The following is a 25,610-nucleotide window of genomic DNA, read 5'->3' on the forward strand; positions in this document are numbered from 1 at the left end:
ATCGACGGGTATACGGTTAAGGAGGAAGGCAAGGTTGATTGCTATGTCATGAAACTTTTAGAATTTATAGATCAAGACGATCAAGAAGATGTCCTGGTGAAAAATACAATTGCACTAAGTTTGGCTATTGACTCTTCGGTTAACAATAGGCCGACTTTAGAACTCAAATTGGACTTTGGACAAGCAGATCCATGGTTATAGAGAAAATGTTAATACAAGAGTCACGGTCAAGGGGCAAGTGATTGCTCCAATCTTCAATCTAGTATATCTAAACCAGGTTGGGGGCAATGTTTTATCTCACAATGGAAAATGTTTCCCAAAATCCATGGGCTGGGAGAATGAACCACCTTAATCTAGTCAGTGATATCCCTCAATCTATGGGATAGAGAGCAAGCACCTTTCCAAAGAGTTAAAGCTATCATCCTTCTTAGTAAGTGAAGCCAATGAATGATGATCCTGGTTAGCTTTTCCTTCAAATGGACCATGTTGGATTATTACCAAATCCAAAACTAGAACGATGTTTGTGGTGCTAGATACATCCCTTCACATTCCTTATTGTTGACTAATGGGATGTGAGGGTTATTGTTTATACCACATCCATTCTGATGGCTATGATGCAAAGACTGGTCAACAACATGCCTCATAAAGCCATCTAGTATAAATCGAGTACTGGTATGTCTCCAAAAGAAACATTTTTGCAGCCACATAAGAGGATTTGGAAGGATTTCAACCTTCGATCAAATACTAAGGGACAAATCAGTAGGTTGAGGTACTCGGCCGACTGAAATACACAGCTAGTAGATAGAGTTGTACATAGATAGTAAAACGGGATGCACAATTAGTAGGCCGAGTACTCCAAGAACGATGCCAACTTGAGACCAAAAATCAGAAAAACATGCCAAAATACCAGTGATGTAGGTTGATATACTAAGGGTGCAGACCAAGTAACTGACATGTAGACCTAGGAAAGTAAGAGCTACCGACCTAGGATGAGGGCTTAGTGGAGCGGAGTCCAAGGATGATTGCCAGATTGCAGTTATTACTACCCATGATGTGGAAGGATTAGTTGTGCTGCTTGTGGTACATGGCAAAAATGGCTTAAAGGCGAGATACGTTAGCTAGAAACTGTTGTTTGGCAAGTCGTTTGATCAGCCGGGAGTAACTACTAGTGGCATTACATAAAGGTATTTTTTCCTCATCCATCCCTTCTATCATAACCACTGATCACAAAGGTATTTCAATCCTATAAGTTTAATATGTTCATAATATGATAGAATTCTATGAATCCAGATAAATAAATACAGACGGCGGAAGTATATTGAACTACTTCACTAAATTAAAGGGCCACTTTGAATTTTTCTAGCACTCGAGAGATACTACGTAAAACTAGCTCAACATTAAAAAGATGCCTAAGTTTTTTTTTTCTAAAATATATGTAATACATAGCAAATAATAGTTGTTACATTATTTCCTAATATTTTAGTGAAGTAGGATTTTTTTTCAAAAAATATCTTCCTTGTTTTGGGTGAAGCAGCGGTCCACAATTCACGTAGCGTAAGAAAGCATGAAAACTGCAGACTGAAGTTGCCTTGAGCCTACTTTGGCTGACGTTTTCTCCGCATGGCTAGGAGATCCATCGCATCCTCCATCCCTTCGATTTCTGTCGCCAGAGATTGGTGGGATTACGGGGCTTAACAGGCATTTAGGGCTCCCTCTGGTCAAAAAGCCGAGCTATCAAGTGGTAGTTAAATATATATACATATATACACACACATATACGTATGCACACGCAAAATTAAGTCATAAAAAATATAGACACCTCCCCGAGTTGCTAACTGGTTGTTTGTAAAAATATCAAGATGCTAATCCAATCAGTCTCCCTTGGCGCATTTCTTTTTCTCGAGAAACTTCCCTGCAAGTTGTTCTTATTTTCCTAGCCCGGACTCGGAATTTTTAAATTAAAAGTATGTGAGGGTGAGGGTGAGGGTGAGGGTGAGGATTTAGGACAAAACTATCGGTGTGAAATATTGACAGTGCCGTGATAGGGTTTTTTTTTATTTTTTTCCGGTACAGAGGGACCAACGAACCGTGAAAGAAGAAATCATTAATGAGAACATAGATACCGACCACCCATAATATCAAGTTGTCCTTATTTTTCTAGCCCGGACTTGAGAAAAGTCCCCAACCGCCGCTTCCTGGTAAACTTCTTGGTTAATAAAATACTGAAACTAGTCTCAAAGACGTTGCCAAGCCTTACTCTATATTATCTCAAGTTTTTCAAAGCCGTCTTGGTGGAGGACTAGTCACCTCGGCATGAAGTCAGCGATGGTACACCATCAACTTCTGTCCACACCATCAAGTTTTGTTGACTAGCTATTTTGAATTAAATTTTGAGTTGCTATAAATAATACTTTATATGAACTAGAAGACACTACTAAAAATACGGTTGCTCAGAAACGGAGGAGGAGAGTAGAGATGGCTTGTAAGAGAGAGTTGCTGCTGCTCCTGCTGTTGTTGCAGCTGCTGGTAGCAGCAGCATCCTCGTCGGAGCAGCTCATGGCGTTGCCCGGCTGCCATGATAAGTGCGGGAACACCGCCGTCCCCTACCCCTTCGGCATCGGACCCGGCTGCTTCAGAGGAGGCATCGACATCACCTGCGACGGCGGCAGCCCGAGAGCTCTCATCCCGGATCTGGACTTGGAAATCGAGATCACGGATATATCATTAGCACCAGCCGAGGTACGTGCAAAGATACCCATGTCCTACCAGTGCTACAACGAGACCGCCATGGTCTCCAAAGTAACGCCCAAGGTCGACCTCACGACGCGGCCGGCCTACATTTTCTCGAGCACCCGCAACAAGTTCACCGCCTTGGGCTGCTTCACCCTGGCGCATCTGGCTGCCTACATCGAGGAGGATGACTACCAGTACGGCGGCGCCTGCGTCTCCTACTGCTGGAATGAGGAGAGCATCGCTAATGGCTCCTGCTCCAACATGGGATGCTGCCAGGTCTCCATCCCGAAGCAGCTAAGCTCCATAGATATCTACTTCCGAAACTATGGCTACAGCGATACTTGGAATATCAGTCCCTGCAGTTATGCCTTCCTGGTGGCCCAGGACTCGTATAACTTCAGCAGATCTGATCTCTCCTACGATTTCGCCGTCAAGCACCGCAACCATACCCCGGTGGTGCTAGATTGGGCCATACGGAACCAGTCTTGCCAGGATGCAAGAGTGGATCCAACAACCTATGCATGCCGCAGCAACAACAGCATCTGCAGCGACGCAAGCAATGGCCCCGGATATCTCTGCAGCTGCTTGCCGGGATATGATGGCAATCCCTACCTTCACGATGGATGCCAAGGTTACTCTACCTTCACCCTTCGTTGTACTAATATATCCCTATCATTTTTGTGGTTTCATGATTGCTTCAATTGAATCTGCAGACATCGACGAGTGCAAGCTCCCGGAGCAGTATCCTTGCCATGGGATTTGCGTGAACAGACCAGGGAATTATAGCTGCGCCTGCCCTCAAGGAACGCAGGGTAATGCAACGACGGAAAGCTGCAGGCCGCTCCGAGGCAAAGACAAGTTTCCCTTGCTAGCAATCTTGGCTGGAGGTAAGTCTTCTATCAGTTCAGTTCAGTTCAATTCTATGTATGACCTACCCACCGGACGCGCAACCCATGCGATGAATCGACCAGATCTCATACCTGCCATTAACTTCTGGGGAAAAAATAATATGGGTTTTGGTGCTCAGAAAATTGGGCCATGAAAATTCTGAATAAGGCACATACATATAGCTGCTTGCAATTACTAATTAATTTATACATGAAGGGGAGCTTATATGTGGGAAGGGATGGGATGGGATGGTCCAATAGACAAAAGATTCATGGGGCACTTTAAAAGAAGCAAGTCAAACTCCAAACAACAGAGTCCAACCCATTCGAACCAAAACATTGCACTGACCTATATACTTTCTCTGCAAAAGTTTAGAAGTACTCCAAGTATTCTTAAAAATCAATCTGTGCCGTGCCAAGAATTTCCTCGTTTGCATTTTTCGATTCACTATTTGCTCTCTTTGCTATTTGCAGGCATCAGTGTTAGCACTTTCTTCATAGTTCTCATTTGCTATATCCTTGCAAAGAGAAAGCTCGTTACGACCAAGCAAAAGTTCTTCGACCAAAATGGAGGGTATCTGCTGCAGCAAAAAATCAGTTCAAAAGGTGTTGCATTTAAGATTTACACTGTTGAAGAACTAAAAAGAGCAACGAACAACTTTAACACGGACCGAGTGTTAGGACAAGGAGGCTTCGGCACCGTTTATAAAGGGATCTTCGAAGACAAAACAGTAGTAGCCATCAAGAAGCCTAAGAAAATGGAAGTGGACCAAATTGAAGAATTTGCGAAGGAGATGTTTATCCTTTCCCAAATAAACCACAAAAATGTGGTTAAGCTCTTAGGCTGCTGCTTGGAAGTTAAAGTTCCCATGTTGGTTTATGAATTTGTCTCCAACGGTACCCTCTCCGATCACCTCCATGGGAGAAATCAGAATTCCTCGCTTAACTTGGACATGCGTCTCACGATTGCTGTAGAGTCTGCGGAGGCACTTGCCTATCTGCACTCCTGGGCCTCTCCACCTATCCTGCATTGTGATGTAAAGTCTGCTAATATACTCCTCGACGAGAACTTTACTGCAAAAGTGTCTGATTTTGGGGCTTCAAAGCTTGTTCCCAACGGACCAACTCAGTACGTTTCCGTAATTCAAGGAACCTTGGGTTATTTGGATCCAGAATTCCAAGCAGATGGCCGATTAACTAACAAGAGTGATGTTTACAGTTTTGGAGTGGTTCTTCTGGAACTTCTGACAGGGAAGAGAGCAATTTACTCTGAGGGATCCGAGGAGAAGCGCAGCCTTGTAGCAAGTTTCTACAGAGCAATGAACGAGGATAGGCTTCTGCAAATTTTGGACGATCAAGTCAAGGATGAAGGAGGGATAGAGTTGCTCGAACAGATTGCTGACCTTGCGGGGCGATGTTTAGATAGGAGAGGGGAAGATAGGCCCACCATGAAAGAAGTGGCGGAGGAACTCGAAAAGCTAAGGAAATTCAAGCAGCATTCATGGGAGCAAAATGATCATGAGGAGACAGACAGCTCACTTGATGGAAGCCGGCCAACGGCAATATTGCCTCATACTTATTGAAACATTACCGAGGTATTTGTGAAGAATTGCTACAGCGGCATCCTGTGCTAAGAATAAAAGATGTAATAAGTACTTGATAAATAGTTTAAACCATGAGTTCTTATTGCGACTTGTTCCTCCATTAGATAAATACAGATTATTAAAAAAAAATCTTCTTTCATTAGAGGAGCTAAAAAGGATCCACTTATTTTTTGATGATGAAGGAGGCCGGTAAAGCAGCCGCCCAACTTTTATTGATGGAAAAAAGTAATTACAGCAAAAAAAATAGAGCAAGACAATATAATAAAAACAAAGCAGCTGCAAAGATAGAAGAAAAAAAAAAAAACCCAAAGAAACAAATGATGCAACTTCAGCTCAATAAAGAACCAGCTTGCTGTCCCACAATGAGTAATCTATTTACTCAAGTACCAGCAATGTCAAGCTCCATTTATCAAAATAGGTATTTTTTTTATTTTGTATCATATTTTTGTATGCTCATTAAGCAACTTTGTGTTACAAAGGTTCGACCAAAAAGAGAGCCGTTGTAAACTCTCTGCAACAACTGACCATATAGAAGATTGCTTAATCATAAAAATTTTGATATTTCTTTTTTTCCAACACGACCATAAAATAGCACCAATGAGCATCAGAACCACTGACTGCGCAGCTTTGGAAAATTTTCTCTTCCTCTAATCTAAACATAGTCCTTCAAAAGTTCTATGCGATTGCAGTACACCTGCTAAAAGACAAAACCCTCTCCAGATGGTAGCAAAGAAGTTGTACTCTGAGAATAAATGGTCCATAGATTCGATAGAGTGGCAACACAATACACATTCTCCCATATTTTTTCCAAGCTTCCTTCCGATGCTATCTCTAGTATTGTGCTGCTCTTTCTAACAAAGCCATAAGAAGCATTTTACTTTAAGTGGGATTGAAAGGATCCAAAGTGAGGAGGCAAAGTTACACTTCACTCCTCTAGAATTAATGAACTGATAGTAGGATGCAGAGGTGAACGTTCCTTTACTGTTTAGTTTCCAAACAATCTTATCCTCATTTCTATTCAAAGTTACCATGGCAAGCAAAGAGAGCAATTGATTTTGCTGTTGGAAGATCTTCGCCGATTGATTGCTCGATGGTCTAAATTTTCACGACATAGTTCTACAATTAAAAAAATCAGATACAGTGTCATTTTTCTTTGTGCTGTGTGCATAAAGGGCAAGAAAGATAATTTTGAGTGGTGCATCACAAAGCCAACTGTCTTTCCAATAAGAGGTGTTTTGGCCATTGCCGATCCTGAAGTGAATTCGATTCTATAAGGCCGGAAGAGCCTTAATGACATCTTTCCAAAAGTTAGAGCATCTCTTTGGCGGTTTCCAACGCATTGAAAGTTTTCCTCTAAATGCCCGGGTCTTTCACAATAAACCTCCTACCCCTTCTTGCCAAAAGTTCATTGTTAAACTGTTGAATATTCTTGATTCCTAGCCCTCCTTCTTCCTTTTGAAAGCAAATAGTCTTCCAGTTGACCTTACAAGAGAAGCTATGAGTGACAAAAGTGCTGATCCAAAGAAAAGCTTGCCTATACTTGTCAATCCTCTTGATCACCCAAGCTGGTAGCTTGAATAGACACATAAGGTACAGATGTAGTGAAGTAAGAATTGAATTGATCAAGGTAAGCCTACCTCCAAATGATAGATACCTGATTTTTCATGAAGCTAATCTACTCTCAATTCATTGCAATAGAATGAGCCAATCTGACTTAGAAGGTTTTGCAACACTGAGTGGCAGACCTAAGTATTTGAGAGGGGTTGGAATCTAGAGACAATTGAGCCACCTACAACACTCTGGCTCATCTTCATGTCTATGGCCGATGTAAGAGATTGAGCTTTTTTGGACATTGATGGACAACCCTAGATTAGCTCAAAACAAAAGAGGATGGTCTTCAATACCACACAATAATCTTTCTCTGCCTTTAGGAACACCAATGTATCATCTGCATATTTTAGTATCTTAGTGCCTCCACAAATCCATGGGTTCCCCAATCTCACATAATTTTTTTCTAAAGCCGTACGTAGTGTTAAGCATTCTACAAAGCGGATCCACTGCAAGTATGAACAAGAAAGGAGAGAGTGGGTCACCTTGTTTGAGTCCCCACCTATAGAAAATCTAGTCAACAAGTTCTCCGTTCATGTTGATCACAATTTTGGATGAAAATAATAGATTGGAGATCCAATTAATCCATCTTGTAGGAAAACATAGCTTAACAAGAAGTCTAATGAGATAAGAGGGGTTGACTCTATCCAAAGCCTTCATGAAGTCAAGTTTGCAAATCACCCTCTTAATACCCGATCTCCTTGATTGGTGCAAAATCTCATTGGCATATAGAATATTGTCCATGATGTACCTTCCTTTAATATACATTGTCTGAGCTGGATCAATGAGATCATTAGAAAAAGCTCGGAGATGGTTGGCCAGAACCTTTGATACGATCTTGACGCAGCTATGCACAATATTGATGGGCCAAAAATCAGAAGGTGCTTTTGCTGCTTCTTTTTCTTGGAATGAGGGTGAGGATGATATAATTAAGTCTTGCAAGGTCCAGGTTTCTACTGTATAACCACTGAAAGAGAAAAAAGATATCAAATTTTATCAAGTCCCAGAATCTTTGGAAGAAGCACATAGAGAAGTCATCAAGCCCTGGACATTTATCTCCTTTAAAACTAAACAAAACATCCTTCACTTCCTCAAGGGAGAAAAAAGCCTCCAAAACATCCAATGCTGGTGAAGAAGAGGAATAAATCCGATCCCAATCAAGATCAATCATTAGAGTCCCTAGGTCATCAAAATTCTCTTTGAAGAATTTTGTGAAAATCTTGTTCCTATCCTTTTGTTCGAGTACTCTGATCCATGCCATTCAACATAGGATATCCAATTTAATTTCTTCTAACAAAGCTGATTTGTGGAAGAACACAAATATTGCTATCACTCTCGGATGGCCACTTGACTTTTGCCTTCTATTTTCAATAGATTTCCTCAGCTTTATAAAGATGAAACAATTGCCCTTTGCATGACTCCCGAAGCTCCCTCTCATCATGGGTATGGGGTTGAGTTCCTCCTGTCAATCTAGATCCTGAATAATATTCATAAGCTTGATCTTCTCAGTTTTAGCCAAAGATCTCGCTTGAGCTGACCAACCTTTAAGTGCATTCCTTGTTGACCTCAATTTGAGCACAAGATTCACAGCTGCATCATCCGAGAAGCTTGACATGGACCTTGCCTAAGCAACTACCTCATGAATGCCATCATAACTAAGCCATATTCTATCAAATCTAAATAGCCCTTTTAGTTTCTGCATGTCATTTAAGGATAGCTTCATTGGCACATGATCAGAACAAGGGTTAGATAGTGCCTCTTGAAGTGAATTAGGACACAAGTCATCCATCTCAATGGTGATTAATAGTCTAACTTTGCCATTATTGGACATTCTCTTCGGTTGCTCCAAGTATAGCTTTGACCTTTGAGAGGAAGATCCAACTAATGCGCCATTTTGATGAAGGACATGAAAGCTCTTGATTTTTTGGCATTGCATAGGGACATTCCTCTTTTGAACTTTTTAGTTGGCATTGAAATTCTCTTCGACAATCCAAGGCCCAGAAAAGGAGAAATGTACATACTTCAACTCTCTCCCGAAGAGGTTTTTAAGGTTGTGTTCAGTTGGATACATACACGCACCTGAATGTCCAGTTGAAGTTGAGAATGTGATTTATCCAATGAATTATCACATTAAATTTTTTAATTTCACTTTTAATCAGGATTCGAACTCAGAACCTCTGCTCTAATACCATGATGAAAATTGCCACTTGTTGCAAAAGCTTATGTTGATAGAATGAAATATATTTATTTATATATTTTATATTTTCTTACACTTGGTCTCAAATCTGCTAGAAAGAGAGATAGTTTCGATACTTAGAGGTTAAAAACGAGCAAAGGAATCCGTAAAGTTGGGATAGAAATTGAAGATCCTGTGATAGGCTTTGAATGTGGCCATGACATGGAAGATGGAACCCAACATGAGACACCATCAACACGCCCCCTAGACCGTAAATCTGCCCCCGTTTGCCAAGATATATATAATTATATGCCAACATTATTATAGGTAGTAAGCTTAATTAAATACTCCAGTTGTGTTCCATCACCACGTTATTGGGATTGGGATGGAGGAGCAAGGACGAAGGAGAATGGGGCCCTTTTTTCCCTCTTTAATTAACTACTTTGGTGGCTCGGCCGAGGGAAAGGGAAATCTTGGAACCGTGTTTAGATGGGAGAGTAGATGGGCTCGAGTGTACGGATAAAGTCCGAGCCCGGTAGAGATAAGGAGTTCGCATGCAAGGGTTTTTGCCATCTTGTAAATGATACGTATGTTTAGGGAGCTTGAGAACATTATTTTGTTAACTCATTTGGCTAAGTTTGTTTGTTTGTTTGAATCCTATATATTAAAGTTGCCTTGGATGCTCACTTTGGATGGAATTCCCCACGCACTGTCCTCTGAGCAAAAGCATACAACCATGCTTTTCAATGCACTGTAGCACACCAGCCACAACAATGAACAAATACCATAATAGAAGATGCAATTGAGCATCAAAAGAAGAGACACAAAAGCCATAGTAGCAACAGAAGACACACTCGAACATTGTGATGAAGAAGCCATACTCACATCTAAGATGAGGCAAGGAAGGAAACATTCTAAAGTAGGTAGTAACCAGCAAAACCACAATGGGAAACAAAAACATTCAAACTGAGCATAAAGCTGCCTTGGTCTTTTCTAACCCCAGGAGAATCTTGATAATCTTTTCTGCCTCTGAGTCCACAATCTCTACGCCAGATCTGCTTGCCCAATCAATGATCTTTGTCGAGTCTATAGAGTGCAACGGCAAAAATTTTTTCATTCGGTGCAACATCCGGTTCCTTGCCCAAGTCAGAATGCATATGGTTGGTAGAGGGGGTTTGCACCTTCCTTCCTTCGTCCCAGCAGGAGTTTGGACGTGGCAACCTTTACGCCCTGAAGGGCCTTGATCCGTTGAACACTTCGAACACTCACGGGGACGGGATTTAGCTCTCCGACCACGGAGGCTGAGATTTGCTGAGATTGCGGGACGGAACCATCAACGAGGGATGATGAGAGATCCTCAGGAGACAGTGGGGCAGCCGGCGGATGGCTCGATGAAGACGGAGAGAGGAGGGGATCTTGGTCAGAGAGGTTGAGGTTCTAAGTGCGGTTCTTAAGAGACTGCGAGTGAAGAGACCGGCCATTTGAAACGGGCCCAACCGAAGCCACTTACCTGCCCACCTGGCGAGGAGCGACGCCGTTCAATGGGCTTTGTAGAATGTGGCAAGCCCAGTTGGCAAGGAGAAACAACTCGGCCCAACTTCATACCTGGCCCAGCTCCATATTCTGGCACAATTCACAGCTCGGATTCCGAGAATCGAGGCTTAAGCCATGTCGGACTGTCATCCCTCATGTCACGCCCCCGCCTCTGCGAGGCACGTGAGGCACCCAGTGCCCACGTGGAGGCCACATGAGGGGGGAACACGGGGCTCCCCTGCCAGATATTGTCCGGTTCTGGGGCTTCACGCAAGCGTCCTTCACCCCTCCCCGGTTTTGTTTTCCACCCAAAATGCGTCTGCAGGATTTAGAGTCACCCGCCTCATATGCCCAGGCTCTGGAACGAGTTTTTCCGATGTGGGACTATTGGGCTTCACACCCTTCCCACCATCGGACAAGAGCCGTCCTCGGCTCTGATACCAAATGTCACGCCCCCGCCTCTGCGAGGCACGTGAGGCACCCAGTGCCCACGTGGAGGCCACATGAGGGGGGGAACACGGGGCTCCCCTGCCAAATATTGTCCGGTTCTGGGGCTTCACGCAAGCGTCCTTCACCCCTCCCCGGTTTTGTTTTCCACCCAAAACGCGTCTGCAGGATTTAGAGTCACCTGCCTCATATGCCCAGGCTCGTTCTTTGTAACAACCCAGGACCTCACCCAAAATGGCTAGCCGGAAGTTTTATTTGGGTTCATTGATCCTGTATAAGTACCCAAGATCTACCCAGCGAATAACCGATGTGGGACTAAACACACGCCCGCACGTATCCTCACATACTCCCCCCGTTCAAGCCTTGACGTCCTCGTCAGGCTAAGGGTTCAAATCCATTCAAATCTAATCATTAACACCACGATCGGTCCGTGGTCAACCCCAATGGATCTGTGCTGCAGTGTCCCCTAGTCCACATAAGTTATGGGCCGGGTCCACTCTGATACCATTTGTAACAACCCAGGACCTCACCCAAAATGGCTAGCCGGAAGTTTTATTTGGGTTCATTGATCCTGTATAAGTACCCAAGATCTACCCAGCGAATAACCGATGTGGGACTAAACACACGCCCGCACGTATCCTCACACCTCATGCGCCCATTATCTTGAATACTAGAGAGGGAAATTGAATTCACACCTTTCAGGTAGAGATGGGCATTGGGCCGGGCCGCCCATGGCCCGCTTGCTACAGTAACGGGCCGTGCCTAGCACGACCCATAAAAGGGGGCCAGGCTGGGTTACGATTTTCTGGCCCGCGGGCCGAGCCCGGCCCGACTTATAAGAGCCTGGGCTGGCACGATTCGTGGGCCAAGCACGGCACGGCCCGCGAGCCAGCCCGGCACGGCCCATAAGGGCCTGGGCTGGTACGATTCGTAGGCTAAGCACGGCACGGCCCGCGAACCAGCCCGGAACGGCCCATAAGGGCCTGAACCGGGCCTGGGCCGGGCCAGGCACGGCTCGTCCCCCTTAAAATAAATGGAAATAAAATTTTTTTAATAAATTAATAAATATTGGGAACTAAGGATTTATTAATATAAAGCCACCTTAATAGTGGGGGGTTTGGCATAGACCCCTACCAGTTTATTAATTTAAATCAAATTGGTACATGAAGGGAGGTTTGGACCTTGGTCTGACCTCCAGAATACAATAAGAAAGGAAAAAAAATAGAGATGACTCACTTTAACAATTAAAAAAATAAAAATGTACAATTACAAAAAATTAAGAAATAAAAATAAATGATCAAAATCTTACTAATCATCAGTATTTACTGTAGTGTTTGTATCATCATCATTAGAGGATGTTGTATCATGTCCACCTTTATCTTGAAGTCTCGCTTCAGCATCAAACCAATCTTTGAAGCAGAGAAGCATCTCAACCGTTTCGCCAGTCATCCTACTTCTCTTTTCGTCAAGAACATGCCGACCTACACTAAAAGCGGATTCCGATGCTACTGTGGACATCGGCACAGCTAAAATATCGCGTGCAATTGCGGACATAACAGGATATTGATTTTTAACACTCCTCCACCAAGATAATACATCTAGACTCTCTATTTAATTTTCATCATATGCAGACTGAAGATCATTTCGTAAATAAAATTCTAGTTCACTACTTAAAGATGAAGAAGATGAAGATGAACTTGAAGCATGTGTGTGTTTTCTCTGTGCAATGAATGAAAAAATAGATGAGGAACGAGAACTACTAGAAGAAGAAATAGAGCTTTGTACGGAAAATCTAGATCCACGAATTTTTTCATCATATATAGCATAAATATCATAAAGAAGTTGTTTTACCTCAATTTTAGCAGGTTCAGGTTGAATTATATTTTCACAATATGCATCAAGTAAAATTAGTACGCCATTCAATTTAACTCTTGGATCAAATACGACAGCTAAGTTATGCATAGGACATATCTTGTCCCAATACTCATTCCATTTAGATTCCATTTGTTCAATAATAGGCATTAAAACATCATCATATCTATGTTCTGCAAATTTTTGACTAATCATATATGCTTGTTGTAAAAATGAACATGAAGTTGGATAATAAATACCAGAAAGAACATTAGTAGCATTATAAAAACTAAGCAAAAAATCTTCCAAAATTTTTTCTTTATTCCAATCAATTTCAGTCAATGTAAAGCCTAATCCACGATCATTAATATATGCACTTAATAAGTTTTTATATGGGTATGCATCATGTATCATGCTATATGTTGAGTTCCAACGAGTAATTACATCAAGTTTAAATTTTTTAAAATATTTACCATGATTTATACATAGTTCCTTAAATTCTTGAAGTCTTGATCTTGAAGCATGAATAAAAGAAACTGCATTTTTAATTTTTGAAATGACATCTTGAATCATGCCCATGCCCATGCCAGCTTGAACAGAAAGATTTAAATATGACATACACATCTAATATGCAATAAATTTTCATTTAATATGGGATGCAATAAGTCATTTAATAATGTAACAGCAGAATTATTATTAGATGCATTATCAAAAGTAATAGACATAATTTTATCATTAATATTATATGAACATGCAGTTTGATAAATGGCATTTGAAATTTGTTGCCCAGAATGTGGAAAATCAAAAGCACGAAAAGCAAGAATACGTTTATTTAATTGCTAATCATTATCAATATAATGAGCAGTAATAGCAATAAAACAATTACTACCTACAGATGCTGACCAAATATCAGAAGTTAATGAAACTTTTACATTTAAAGTAGAGAGTGTTTCAATTAAACTTTGTCTCATTGCTAAAAAGTTAGTCATAGCTACTCTTCTAAATGTACGCCTACTAGTTCTTTTGTAAGTAGGTTGTAGGTTTAATTGAACATATTCTTCAAAATTAAAAGATTCACATAAACTAAAAGATAATTCATCCTTAACTATCCATTTTACAAGTGCTTTTCTTTGATTTTAATGATTATATGCAAAATTACCTAAAAGTGATCCCCCTTGTATATTAAGGGTACTTTGAAGACGAGAATCATGCATCCTATGACTCTCTTGATGTTCTTTTAAATGGCCTGTTCCCCCACTACTACTACAACTATAAAGTTTGGCACATTTTTTACATTTTGCTTTTCAGACTCCATCAACCATAATTCTATCAAATTCATTCCATATAGCACTAGTCTTCTTACGAGAAGAGGTTTGATCTTCACTCGGTTCACTAGTTCTAGAGGAACTAGGAACATGGGGTTGGGGATTAGTTTCTTCTCCCTCAGAAACAGGAGGAATGCCAAAATGACTTTCCTCAAAAGATGACATATCTAAATTGACGAATGCAAAAAATAAAAACTAACCACAAGGAGAAATTGAGTAGAGGACCCGAGGTAGAGCCGAGATTTGTGAGCTTCCTCTTGTGCTCTCAACAAGAACATCCTTCTCTTCTCAACAAGAACCTCCTCTTGTATAGTACTTGAACACTTGCTAAATGCAAACTAAAAATTAAATTGCTAGAAGAGCACTTGCTAAATATTGCTAGAAGAGAGAAATAGTAGTAGTAGAGAAGGAGAGAAGAGTTGGTTTGGTGTGGTGAGAATGAGAGAGGAAAGGGGTATTTATAGGACTCCAAATATTTTTTCCCCAAAATATCCCTCAAATTAGCCGTTTTATAATTGTTGGGAGGGGTATTTTGGGTAAAAACCAAAAATAGCCGTTATGGCAACGGTTTTTTTTTTTGCCAGACGGGCCGTGCCAGGCACGGCCCGTAACGGCTATTTTTTGTTAGCCAGACGGGCCGTGCCTGGCACGGCCCGTAACGACTTTTTTTTTTGCCGTACGGGCCGTGCCAGGCACGGCCCATCTCGTGCCAGGGCCCGGCACGGCCCGCCACCCCACGGGCCTAGGGCCGGGCCAGGCTTAGCTTTTAGGCTAAGTGGGCCGTGCCTGGCACGGCCCTTTTAGTAATAGGCCGGGCTAGGCACGGCCCGTTTAGTCTGTGGCCCGGTGGGCTTGGGCCGGGCCAGGCCCGGCACGGCCCGATGTTCATCTCTACTTTCAGGTTTGCTGCTTCTATCGATGCTTCAACCACCAAAAATTTCGGATGGAATGGTTATCTACTAGATGGAGTCAGACCTTGCAATTTGGCTAGACTCACCTCTCTCCCACTGACGGACATGTTGAGTCGATGAAAATAAAATCTAACATCCTCGTCGAGCTAAGAGTTCAAATCCATTCAAATTTAATCACAAACGTCACAATCCGCTCATGGTCAACCTCTAAGAACCCATGCTGCAGTGTTCCTATACGACCCAGCCTTTTAAACAAATTAGGCCTGGTCCATTTGACCGGCCCAATTGAATTTGTGCTAAAACACACACACAAAAAAAAACCTTTGGAGGGAGAGGACTTCTGATGGGAGTTTTCTTCCTCTTGATATCGCCGGATAGAATTCGACTCTGTGTCGGATTCCGATCGCGACCGCCTCTATTTAGAGGCTCCGCAAGTCCTCTCTCTTCTTTCGAAGCCTCCTCTCCGAGCGATCTCTGTTCTTTCTCCCTCATTCTTCTTCTACTTTCCATTGAGCTCGCAGTTGCGCATTATTGTGTTCACCAAAAATGGGGACCACCGGACGCCGCCAAGGCCGACGTATCATCCTAGCCTTCTTCCTCTTTCCTTGCACTTCTTCCTTCGAGCTGGAATCACGGCCGCTAGCCAAGAAATCGGCCAAAAATGGACCAAGAAAGAGATCCCATGTTTGCCTTGTTTCAGTCTTCTCCTTCTGTGTTCATTGTCACCGGTCATCGAAAAAAGGCCAAGTTATGCCACCCTTAGGGACCCCTGTATTCGTGTGACTGTGGTTGGGGAGATAGCCATGATAAAGAGTCAATTTTAAGAGTTTGAAGGTGAGTGGTGCGATTGATTTTCTACCCTTCTTTGCGCCGGCCGACCACCGTTGCTGGTGTTGCCATGGCCGAAGGGCCGCCCAAGGCCATCATCTCTAGGGGTTGGCCCACCTTGGTCAGCCCCCCTCTGATCCAAGAAGAGGAAGGGAGAGGACAACTTTCCCCTATTATGGAGAAGAGAGCCCTCTCTCTTCTATCTCCTCTCTTTTAATTTTCTCTCTCTTATTTCTCTCTCTACCTAGATTGTTTCTCTCTCTCTCTCTTATTTCTCTCTCTTTACATGGCTCTATGGACTGAGTAGGAGGGTCCCAGATGTTTTTATTGTAGACCTAGATCGACCCCAGTAGAGGGTCTTAGACCAATGTCGCTGCGACCACCCGTCGTGCTAGCTTTACGCAGACCATCATTGAGTGCCATTGGATTCTATCATCATGAATCTCTATTATATTACTAGTATTGTGGTCTGATTCTCGTTTCATGATTTGATTGGTTGGATTGGCTAGAGCGGACCGATCCGGATCATCGGACGCTACTACCTAGTCGACCATGTCCGTCTTGCATCTAGCTATTGTTAGCCACCATTGAACCTATAATTGATAACTGTTGATCTATTTTCTTGATTTGGATATATGTTTTCTGATTAGATGGATTGAGTTACGTTGTATTGACTGATTTAAACAAATGGGTGTTGTCATCTAGCTAGCCTCGTATATCTTCCTATATTAATCTATTGTCATGCTCATCCCTAATTTTGTATGGCTATTGTCATTCGGGCAAGAAGAAGCCTAACGAGATCTTATACTCTAGTTTCTCTCTCTTATTGTTGGTACTTTCTGTCTTTAGCTTGATTTGAAAAAACCTTTGGTTGAGGGGGTTGTTGGATAGTCCCAGGTTGCTACGTGATAGTAGACCTTGTAGTGAACCTATAGAGAATTCTAGTTTGACGGATACTTCGGATAATTTTTGATGTTGACTTAGTTCTATAGAAGAACAATCTTTTGGACAAGAGGACATTGAGCAGTGTACTGTGCAGCTCGGTTCGTAGATTATGGTAGTCTGTATGGGTTGTCAGCAAAGAGGTAAGAATCTTTGTACACTGACCTGCATGATATAGATATTTTTGCACTTGTTTATGTATGAAATGCTATGATCCAGATAAGTAAAAAGTAAGAATAGTTTTATGATGGTTTTAATATTAAATCATATTTTGATCATGTTTGCTTGTGATTGATAGTATGATAGGTGCATATATGAGCATAAATTACACTTGCATGATCGGACTAATGGATGTGGTGCTCTAGACTAAGTATGTTATTATTGGTTGCCCCATCACGGGCTGAAAACGTGACCGTGGTTAGTCTAAAGCCGAAAATAAAGATAAAAAGGAATTGATGTGTGGATATGAACTTGATTAAATGAATAGGAACTTTGGACTTATTTCGTTACTGGTTGCCCCATCACAGGTCGGAAATGTGATACTATTGGTTGCCCCATCATAAGTCGAAAATATAAAACTAGTGGTTGTCCTGTCATAAGCTGAAAATATGATACTATTGATTACCCCGTCATAAGCCAGAAATGTGAAACTACTGGTTGCCCTATCACAGACTGAAAATGCAATACTATTAATTACCCCATAACGGGCTAGAAATTTGAAACTACTGATTGCTCCGTCACAGGCTAAAAATATGATATTCCTGATTGCCCCATCACGGGCCAAAAATATGACCGAAATTTAGCCCAAAGACGAAAAGATAATTGATTTGGATCAAATAAAAAAGAAATAGAATGAAAAGCATTGAAAACACTAATGAAGATTTATGAGATATCGTATGAGATATCAAGCCGCTTGATTTTTAGCCTCAAGCCACTCCATTTTCAGCCAGGCGACCCCTGCCTCGTACTGATGGCCAGCGATCGCGGAGCGGGCTTCGACCAGATGCGCTTCGGAGGTGCGGAGCTCCGACCTGGCCAAAGCATGCGAGGCCTTCTCTTCCTCGAGCTGCTCGACCTCGGCAGCCTCCATTCTTACAGTGGCCTCCCTCCGCGCAGCCTCGGCTTCGCTGAGTGTCCTCTCGGCCTCCTCCTGCCCCCTCTGGCTCCTCCGAGCCTTGTCCCGACAGTCGGCTGCCACAGCGACTAACATGTCGACCTCGTGAAGATGCTGTAAAGAAGGAAAAATAGGGGTAAGCAGAGGTCAAGAGTTCAAAAGAATATGAAAGTTAAGGCAAGAAGTTAACTTACCCGGATGGCGGAGCAGTAGGTTTGATCGACAAGGCTGCCAAAGTCAGCAACCTCAAACTCGGCCCGATCGACCGGAAGCATTGCGCAACGAAATACCTGGCGTGCAGTTTGGCTGTAATGGAGGGCTGAGTCGTCCTCGTAGACTACCCACTTCGGGCAAAAGGGCCTCCTCTCAAGGGCGGCTCCCAGCCCTTGACGAGCTCGGAACATTGGCCCTTGAAGAACTCAAGGGGTCAGACCTTGCCGAGCTCGGCAGAGAAGAGCTCGGGACCCCGAGACCGCTGCCCGGCTCGGGATCCGAGCGCCGCAAACGAATGACCTGGCGACTTGGCCGCTGGAAAATTAGGAACGTGCAAGTGGGGGCCACTGGATCCCTCGCGCCCCTGGAAGAGCTGGAGCTCACGTGCTTGGTGGGGGGAACTTCCTTCCGGATGAAGTCGGAAGTCTCGGCCTCGGGATCCCTCGCCTCGGCCCAAGCAAGAGTCGAGGCCGGCCTAGCCTTCTTTCTGGGCTCGGGCTGGGCCCCGCCGGCCTCGGCCACCCTCTTCTTGTTTCGGGCGAGGAGAGCTGCATTCCTAGCCACCATCTGTGCAATGTCTGAAAAGAAGAAAAAGTTCAAGTGTCAGATCGGCACCAAAAATGATGAAATGATGATAAAAAAGGAACAAGTAAAGCAAAGAACGACAAAACAGAGGAGGAGCAGTACAACCGCCCTTACCCTAGGGACGCGCCGAGCTCAGGCCGACGTTCACCAGAGCCTCCTCGCTCAGGAGGTCGTTCAGAAGGATATCTTCCTCGAGGCTGTGGAGAGCGTCGAGAGTTTGGGGGGCTTGTTGACGGCCTTGAGCCGGGGCTACCCCCACCTCGGGTCAAATCTCCACGTGTGCTCGGAGGAGAGAAAGAAAAATTTCTTCTTCCACCCACAGATGGAGGAAGGAGCACCTCGGAAGAACGGCCTACCGTCCCGAAGGGCGGGTAGAGCCATTCCCCGTCTGCCGGGTTGGACTTCAACATGAAGCACCGGTGAAAGACGTTCACCGAGGTCAGTATCACGGGCGCAAGTTAAAGGGATAAGAAACCGATAATGGTTTTCCACGAGTTTGGAGCGAGCTGCACTGGGACGAGCTGATATGCCGCCTGGAGCTCGTTCACAAACCCATACAGGGGGAATCGCAGGCCGCTCTAGAGTGTCTCTACGTACACCCCGATCCGACCTAGAAGAGATCTCGTCACTCGGTCTTCCGGCCCTGTGGGCTCAAGGCGAAACCTGTGCTAAGGGAAAAATCGGGCGCGGATCAACTCCAACTCCTCCTCGGCCAAGCTGGACCCGACTTCGTCGGGGCCATGACCCGTTTCCGACACGAGCTCCCTCCTGTGAGATAGGTCTCTACCGGAGAACGAGACATCGCCTGACATTGCTGTGAATAGAGGAAGACAAAGAAGGAGGAAGACAAAAAAGGAGGAAGGAAAGAAAGGCAAAAACCCTCTGAGCAAACGAGAGAGAAGGACCTACTGTGGGTTTCACCGAAGGTGCCGACAACCGAAAGTGAAGGACTGAGACGATTGCCGGGAAACGCCTCGGAGCGCCGCCAGGAAAAACTAAACAAAGATCGAAAGACAAGGGAGAAGAAAGTAGAAGAAGAAGAAAAAACCAACAACAGTGGCGGCCAAATGAGAACTTTTAGGGCCACGCCGGGCTTTATATAGACCTTTCCGATGGCCCAGATCGATAGAACCAGATCCCGCCTTCCGTCTAGATCGCACCACGTGTCGGCCCCGAAAACCGAAGTGGCATATCAACCTAGATCGATACTTTAAAAGCAGAATTAAGGTGGCATCCCGTAGGATCCCGGAGCCTCATCATTAACCCACGGCTCAAAACTGCCTCGAAAATTAAAAGGCGTCCTCGTGCCCTCATTAAAAATGCCTCGAAGCGCGCGGAACGGCGGAGCAATATAAAGCTACCTGGCCCCACCAGTGTGATAAAGATAATTACTTCCTTCGTCCGAGCTCGTAAACAGCTCGAACTCGAAAGTCGGAGGATAGTGTTGGAAAAAAAATGGATTGCCCCAAAACACGTGGATGCATCGCCGGCACGTGATGACGGGCGCCACGGCAGCAACCCTCAAGGCGTCCGACCTCAAAGGCGTCCGGCCCCAGCACGCCCGACCTCAGAGCTCACAGCCTTGCAGCCTTGATCTCGGCTAAGCTGAGCCCGATCGACCTTAAGTCCGAAGAAGTCCTAGTTAAAGGATGAAGCAGACCTCTCCCCTCCACCGGGAATCAAGCCCCTCTCCTTCTCATCCGGGATCCAATCCCATAATCTCCGCCTGAGCGACTGCCAACAATTAAATGCGCACGATCTCTATGGATCTCCAGCCAGCCCAAAATCTCAGGCCAACCACGGCAACTCGTTGACTCACTCAATCCCGTCCAGTCACCCACGACAACTTATTAATTCACACGATCATGCCCAATCATGACGATGACTCATTAATTTGTCCAGTCACATCGTAGGTAACCATGACACCCCTCCTATAAAAAGAGGAACTTCTTCCTCTCGAGGAATGGGCCAACTTCTGACTCTGACTTCTACATACAAATTATCTCCTTCTCCACAAAAGCCCCCGCTGACTTAAGCATCAGAGGGCCGGCGCCGGAAACCTCGGCCACCGAATTCTTGCAGATCCTCCGGAGGACGCAGCCCGCCGACGCACCACCTGCCGAAGCTCCTCCTTCTCTGCCAGTGGTCACCCCCGGGTCCAATTTCCAGCAACATTAGTATTTCCATTTCTTATTAATTTGTTATCCTTTAGATTATCAGAATTATAGGTAGCATTGTAGAAGCCAAAAGTCTTTGAAGATTCAAAGCATTCAAACGCCAGCATCTTCTTCTCTCAATTTCGGTGACAAGCTGATGGCACTCCTACGCAATTACCTAGCCTAGCTGCAGACTTGTTATACCATTCCGACAAAAAAAGAGAAACATTGAGCCTTACCCACTCCCACCACCTCCTCATCTTCCATCACCTCCTCCTCTGCTCCAAACCCCACCGTCGTCCTCATTTTTCTCCCTATCTAACTCTGTTCCGAGCCTCATCTTCTCCTACTAACTCCTCCTCTTCCAACATCTGCTCCTCATTCTCTCTAAACCTTGCCAATGTCGTCAACCATCCTCTCCATCCCTCCTCATCCATCCCTTCTATCATAACCACTGATCACAAAGGTATTTCAATCCTATAAGTTTAATATGTTCATAATATGATAGAATTCTATGAATCCAGATAAATAAATACAGACGGCGGAAGTATATTGAACTACTTCACTAAATTAAAGGGCCACTTTGAATTTTTCTAGCACTCGAGAGATACTACGTAAAACTAGCTCAACATTAAAAAGATGCCTAAGTTTTTTTTTTCTAAAATATATGTAATACATAGCAAATAATAGTTGTTACATTATTTCCTAATATTTTAGTGAAGTAGGATTTTTTTTCAAAAAATATCTTCCTTGTTTTGGGTGAAGCAGCGGTCCACAATTCACGTAGCGTAAGAAAGCATGAAAACTGCAGACTGAAGTTGCCTTGAGCCTACTTTGGCTGACGTTTTCTCCGCATGGCTAGGAGATCCATCGCATCCTCCATCCCTTCGATTTCTGTCGCCAGAGATTGGTGGGATTACGGGGCTTAACAGGCATTTAGGGCTCCCTCTGGTCAAAAAGCCGAGCTATCAAGTGGTAGTTAAATATATATACATATATACACACACATATACGTATGCACACGCAAAATTAAGTCATAAAAAATATAGACACCTCCCCGAGTTGCTAACTGGTTGTTTGTAAAAATATCAAGATGCTAATCCAATCAGTCTCCCTTGGCGCATTTCTTTTTCTCGAGAAACTTCCCTGCAAGTTGTTCTTATTTTCCTAGCCCGGACTCGGAATTTTTAAATTAAAAGTATGTGAGGGTGAGGGTGAGGGTGAGGGTGAGGATTTAGGACAAAACTATCGGTGTGAAATATTGACAGTGCCGTGATAGGGTTTTTTTTTATTTTTTTCCGGTACAGAGGGACCAACGAACCGTGAAAGAAGAAATCATTAATGAGAACATAGATACCGACCACCCATAATATCAAGTTGTCCTTATTTTTCTAGCCCGGACTTGAGAAAAGTCCCCAACCGCCGCTTCCTGGTAAACTTCTTGGTTAATAAAATACTGAAACTAGTCTCAAAGACGTTGCCAAGCCTTACTCTATATTATCTCAAGTTTTTCAAAGCCGTCTTGGTGGAGGACTAGTCACCTCGGCATGAAGTCAGCGATGGTACACCATCAACTTCTGTCCACACCATCAAGTTTTGTTGACTAGCTATTTTGAATTAAATTTTGAGTTGCTATAAATAATACTTTATATGAACTAGAAGACACTACTAAAAATACGGTTGCTCAGAAACGGAGGAGGAGAGTAGAGATGGCTTGTAAGAGAGAGTTGCTGCTGCTCCTGCTGTTGTTGCAGCTGCTGGTAGCAGCAGCATCCTCGTCGGAGCAGCTCATGGCGTTGCCCGGCTGCCATGATAAGTGCGGGAACACCGCCGTCCCCTACCCCTTCGGCATCGGACCCGGCTGCTTCAGAGGAGGCTTCGACATCACCTGCGACGGCGGCAGCCCGAGAGCTCTCATCCCGGATCTGGACTTGGAAATCGAGATCACGGATATATCATTAGCACCAGCCGAGGTACGTGCAAAGATACCCATGTCCTACCAGTGCTACAACGAGACCGCCATGGTCTCCAAAGTAACGCCCAAGGTCGACCTCACGACGCGGCCGGCCTACATTTTCTCGAGCACCCGCAACAAGTTCACCGCCTTGGGCTGCTTCACCCTGGCGCATCTGGCTGCCTACATCGAGGAGGATGACTACCAGTACGGCGGCGCCTGCGTCTCCTACTGCTGGAATGAGGAGAGCATCGCTAATGGCTCCTGCTCCAACATGGGATGCTGCCAGGTCTCCATCCCGAAGCAGCTAAGCTCCATAGATATCTACTTCCGAAACTATGGCTACAGCGATACTTGGAATATCAGTCCCTGCAGTTATGCCTTCCTGGTGGCCCAGGACTCGTATAACTTCAGCAGATCTGATCTCTCCTACGATTTCGCCGTCAAGCACCGCAACCATACCCCGGTGGTGCTAGATTGGGCCATACGGAACCAGTCTTGCCAGGATGCAAGAGTGGATCCAACAACCTATGCATGCCGCAGCAACAACAGCATCTGCAGCGACGCAAGCAATGGCCCCGGATATCTCTGCAGCTGCTTGCCGGGATATGATGGCAATCCCTACCTTCACGATGGATGCCAAGGTTACTCTACCTTCACCCTTCGTTGTACTAATATATCCCTATCATTTTTGTGGTTTCATGATTGCTTCAATTGAATCTGCAGACATCGACGAGTGCAAGCTCCCGGAGCAGTATCCTTGCCATGGGATTTGCGTGAACAGACCAGGGAATTATAGCTGCGCCTGCCCTCAAGGAACGCAGGGTAATGCAACGACGGAAAGCTGCAGGCCGCTCCGAGGCAAAGACAAGTTTCCCTTGCTAGCAATCTTGGCTGGAGGTAAGTCTTCTATCAGTTCAGTTCAGTTCAATTCTATGTATGACCTACCCACCGGACGCGCAACCCATGCGATGAATCGACCAGATCTCATACCTGCCATTAACTTCTGGGGAAAAAATAATATGGGTTTTGGTGCTCAGAAAATTGGGCCATGAAAATTCTGAATAAGGCACATACATATAGCTGCTTGCAATTACTAATTAATTTATACATGAAGGGGAGCTTATATGTGGGAAGGGATGGGATGGGATGGTCCAATAGACAAAAGATTCATGGGGCACTTTAAAAGAAGCAAGTCAAACTCCAAACAACAGAGTCCAACCCATTCGAACCAAAACATTGCACTGACCTATATACTTTCTCTGCAAAAGTTTAGAAGTACTCCAAGTATTCTTAAAAATCAATCTGTGCCGTGCCAAGAATTTCCTCGTTTGCATTTTTCGATTCACTATTTGCTCTCTTTGCTATTTGCAGGCATCAGTGTTAGCACTTTCTTCATAGTTCTCATTTGCTATATCCTTGCAAAGAGAAAGCTCGTTACGACCAAGCAAAAGTTCTTCGACCAAAATGGAGGGTATCTGCTGCAGCAACAAATCAGTTCAAAAGGTGTTGCATTTAAGATTTACACTGTTGAAGAACTAAAAAGAGCAACGAACAACTTTAACACGGACCGAGTGTTAGGACAAGGAGGCTTCGGCACCGTTTATAAAGGGATCTTCGAAGACAAAACAGTAGTAGCCATCAAGAAGCCTAAGAAAATGGAAGTGGACCAAATTGAAGAATTTGCGAAGGAGATGTTTATCCTTTCCCAAATAAACCACAAAAATGTGGTTAAGCTCTTAGGCTGCTGCTTGGAAGTTAAAGTTCCCATGTTGGTTTATGAATTTGTCTCCAACGGTACCCTCTCCGATCACCTCCATGGGAGAAATCAGAATTCCTCGCTTAACTTGGACATGCGTCTCACGATTGCTGTAGAGTCTGCGGAGGCACTTGCCTATCTGCACTCCTGGGCCTCTCCACCTATCCTGCATTGTGATGTAAAGTCTGCTAATATACTCCTCGACGAGAACTTTACTGCAAAAGTGTCTGATTTTGGGGCTTCAAAGCTTGTTCCCAACGGACCAACTCAGTACGTTTCCGTAATTCAAGGAACCTTGGGTTATTTGGATCCAGAATTCCAAGCAGATGGCCGATTAACTAACAAGAGTGATGTTTACAGTTTTGGAGTGGTTCTTCTGGAACTTCTGACAGGGAAGAGAGCAATTTACTCTGAGGGATCCGAGGAGAAGCGCAGCCTTGTAGCAAGTTTCTACAGAGCAATGAACGAGGATAGGCTTCTGCAAATTTTGGACGATCAAGTCAAGGATGAAGGAGGGATAGAGTTGCTCGAACAGATTGCTGACCTTGCGGGGCGATGTTTAGATAGGAGAGGGGAAGATAGGCCCACCATGAAAGAAGTGGCGGAGGAACTCGAAAAGCTAAGGAAATTCAAGCAGCATTCATGGGAGCAAAATGATCATGAGGAGACAGACAGCTCACTTGATGGAAGCCGGCCAACGGCAATATTGCCTCATACTTATTGAAACATTACCGAGGTATTTGTGAAGAATTGCTACAGCGGCATCCTGTGCTAAGAATAAAAGATGTAATAAGTACTTGATAAATAGTTTAAACCATGAGTTCTTATTGCGACTTGTTCCTCCATTAGATAAATACAGATTATTAAAAAAAAATCTTCTTTCATTAGAGGAGCTAAAAAGGATCCACTTATTTTTTGATGATGAAGGAGGCCGGTAAAGCAGCCGCCCAACTTTTATTGATGGAAAAAAGTAATTACAGCAAA

The 25,610-nt window shown here is 44.1% G+C and overlaps 1 protein-coding gene across 1 annotated transcript; it reads left to right on the top strand.

Moving 5' to 3' along the window:
• Positions 1-2,350: 2,350 nt before the first annotated feature.
• LOC103708276 (uncharacterized) lies at positions 2,351-25,610 on the top strand. The gene is made up of 6 exons (XM_088713678.2): positions 2,351-3,364; positions 3,447-3,620; positions 4,095-5,201; positions 22,576-23,511; positions 23,594-23,767; positions 24,242-25,610. The coding sequence occupies exons 1-6, from the start codon at positions 2,476-2,478 to the stop codon at positions 25,348-25,350; spliced, it is 4,389 nt and encodes a 1,462-aa protein (XP_088569804.1). The 5' UTR covers positions 2,351-2,475; the 3' UTR covers positions 25,351-25,610.

Source organism: Phoenix dactylifera, chromosome 2, assembly GCF_051530095.1.
Source record: "Phoenix dactylifera cultivar Ajwa chromosome 2, Ajwa_hap1_PhDact_Kaust_v1.1, whole genome shotgun sequence".
In the NCBI taxonomy this organism is placed as follows: Eukaryota; Viridiplantae; Streptophyta; class Magnoliopsida; order Arecales; family Arecaceae; genus Phoenix; species Phoenix dactylifera.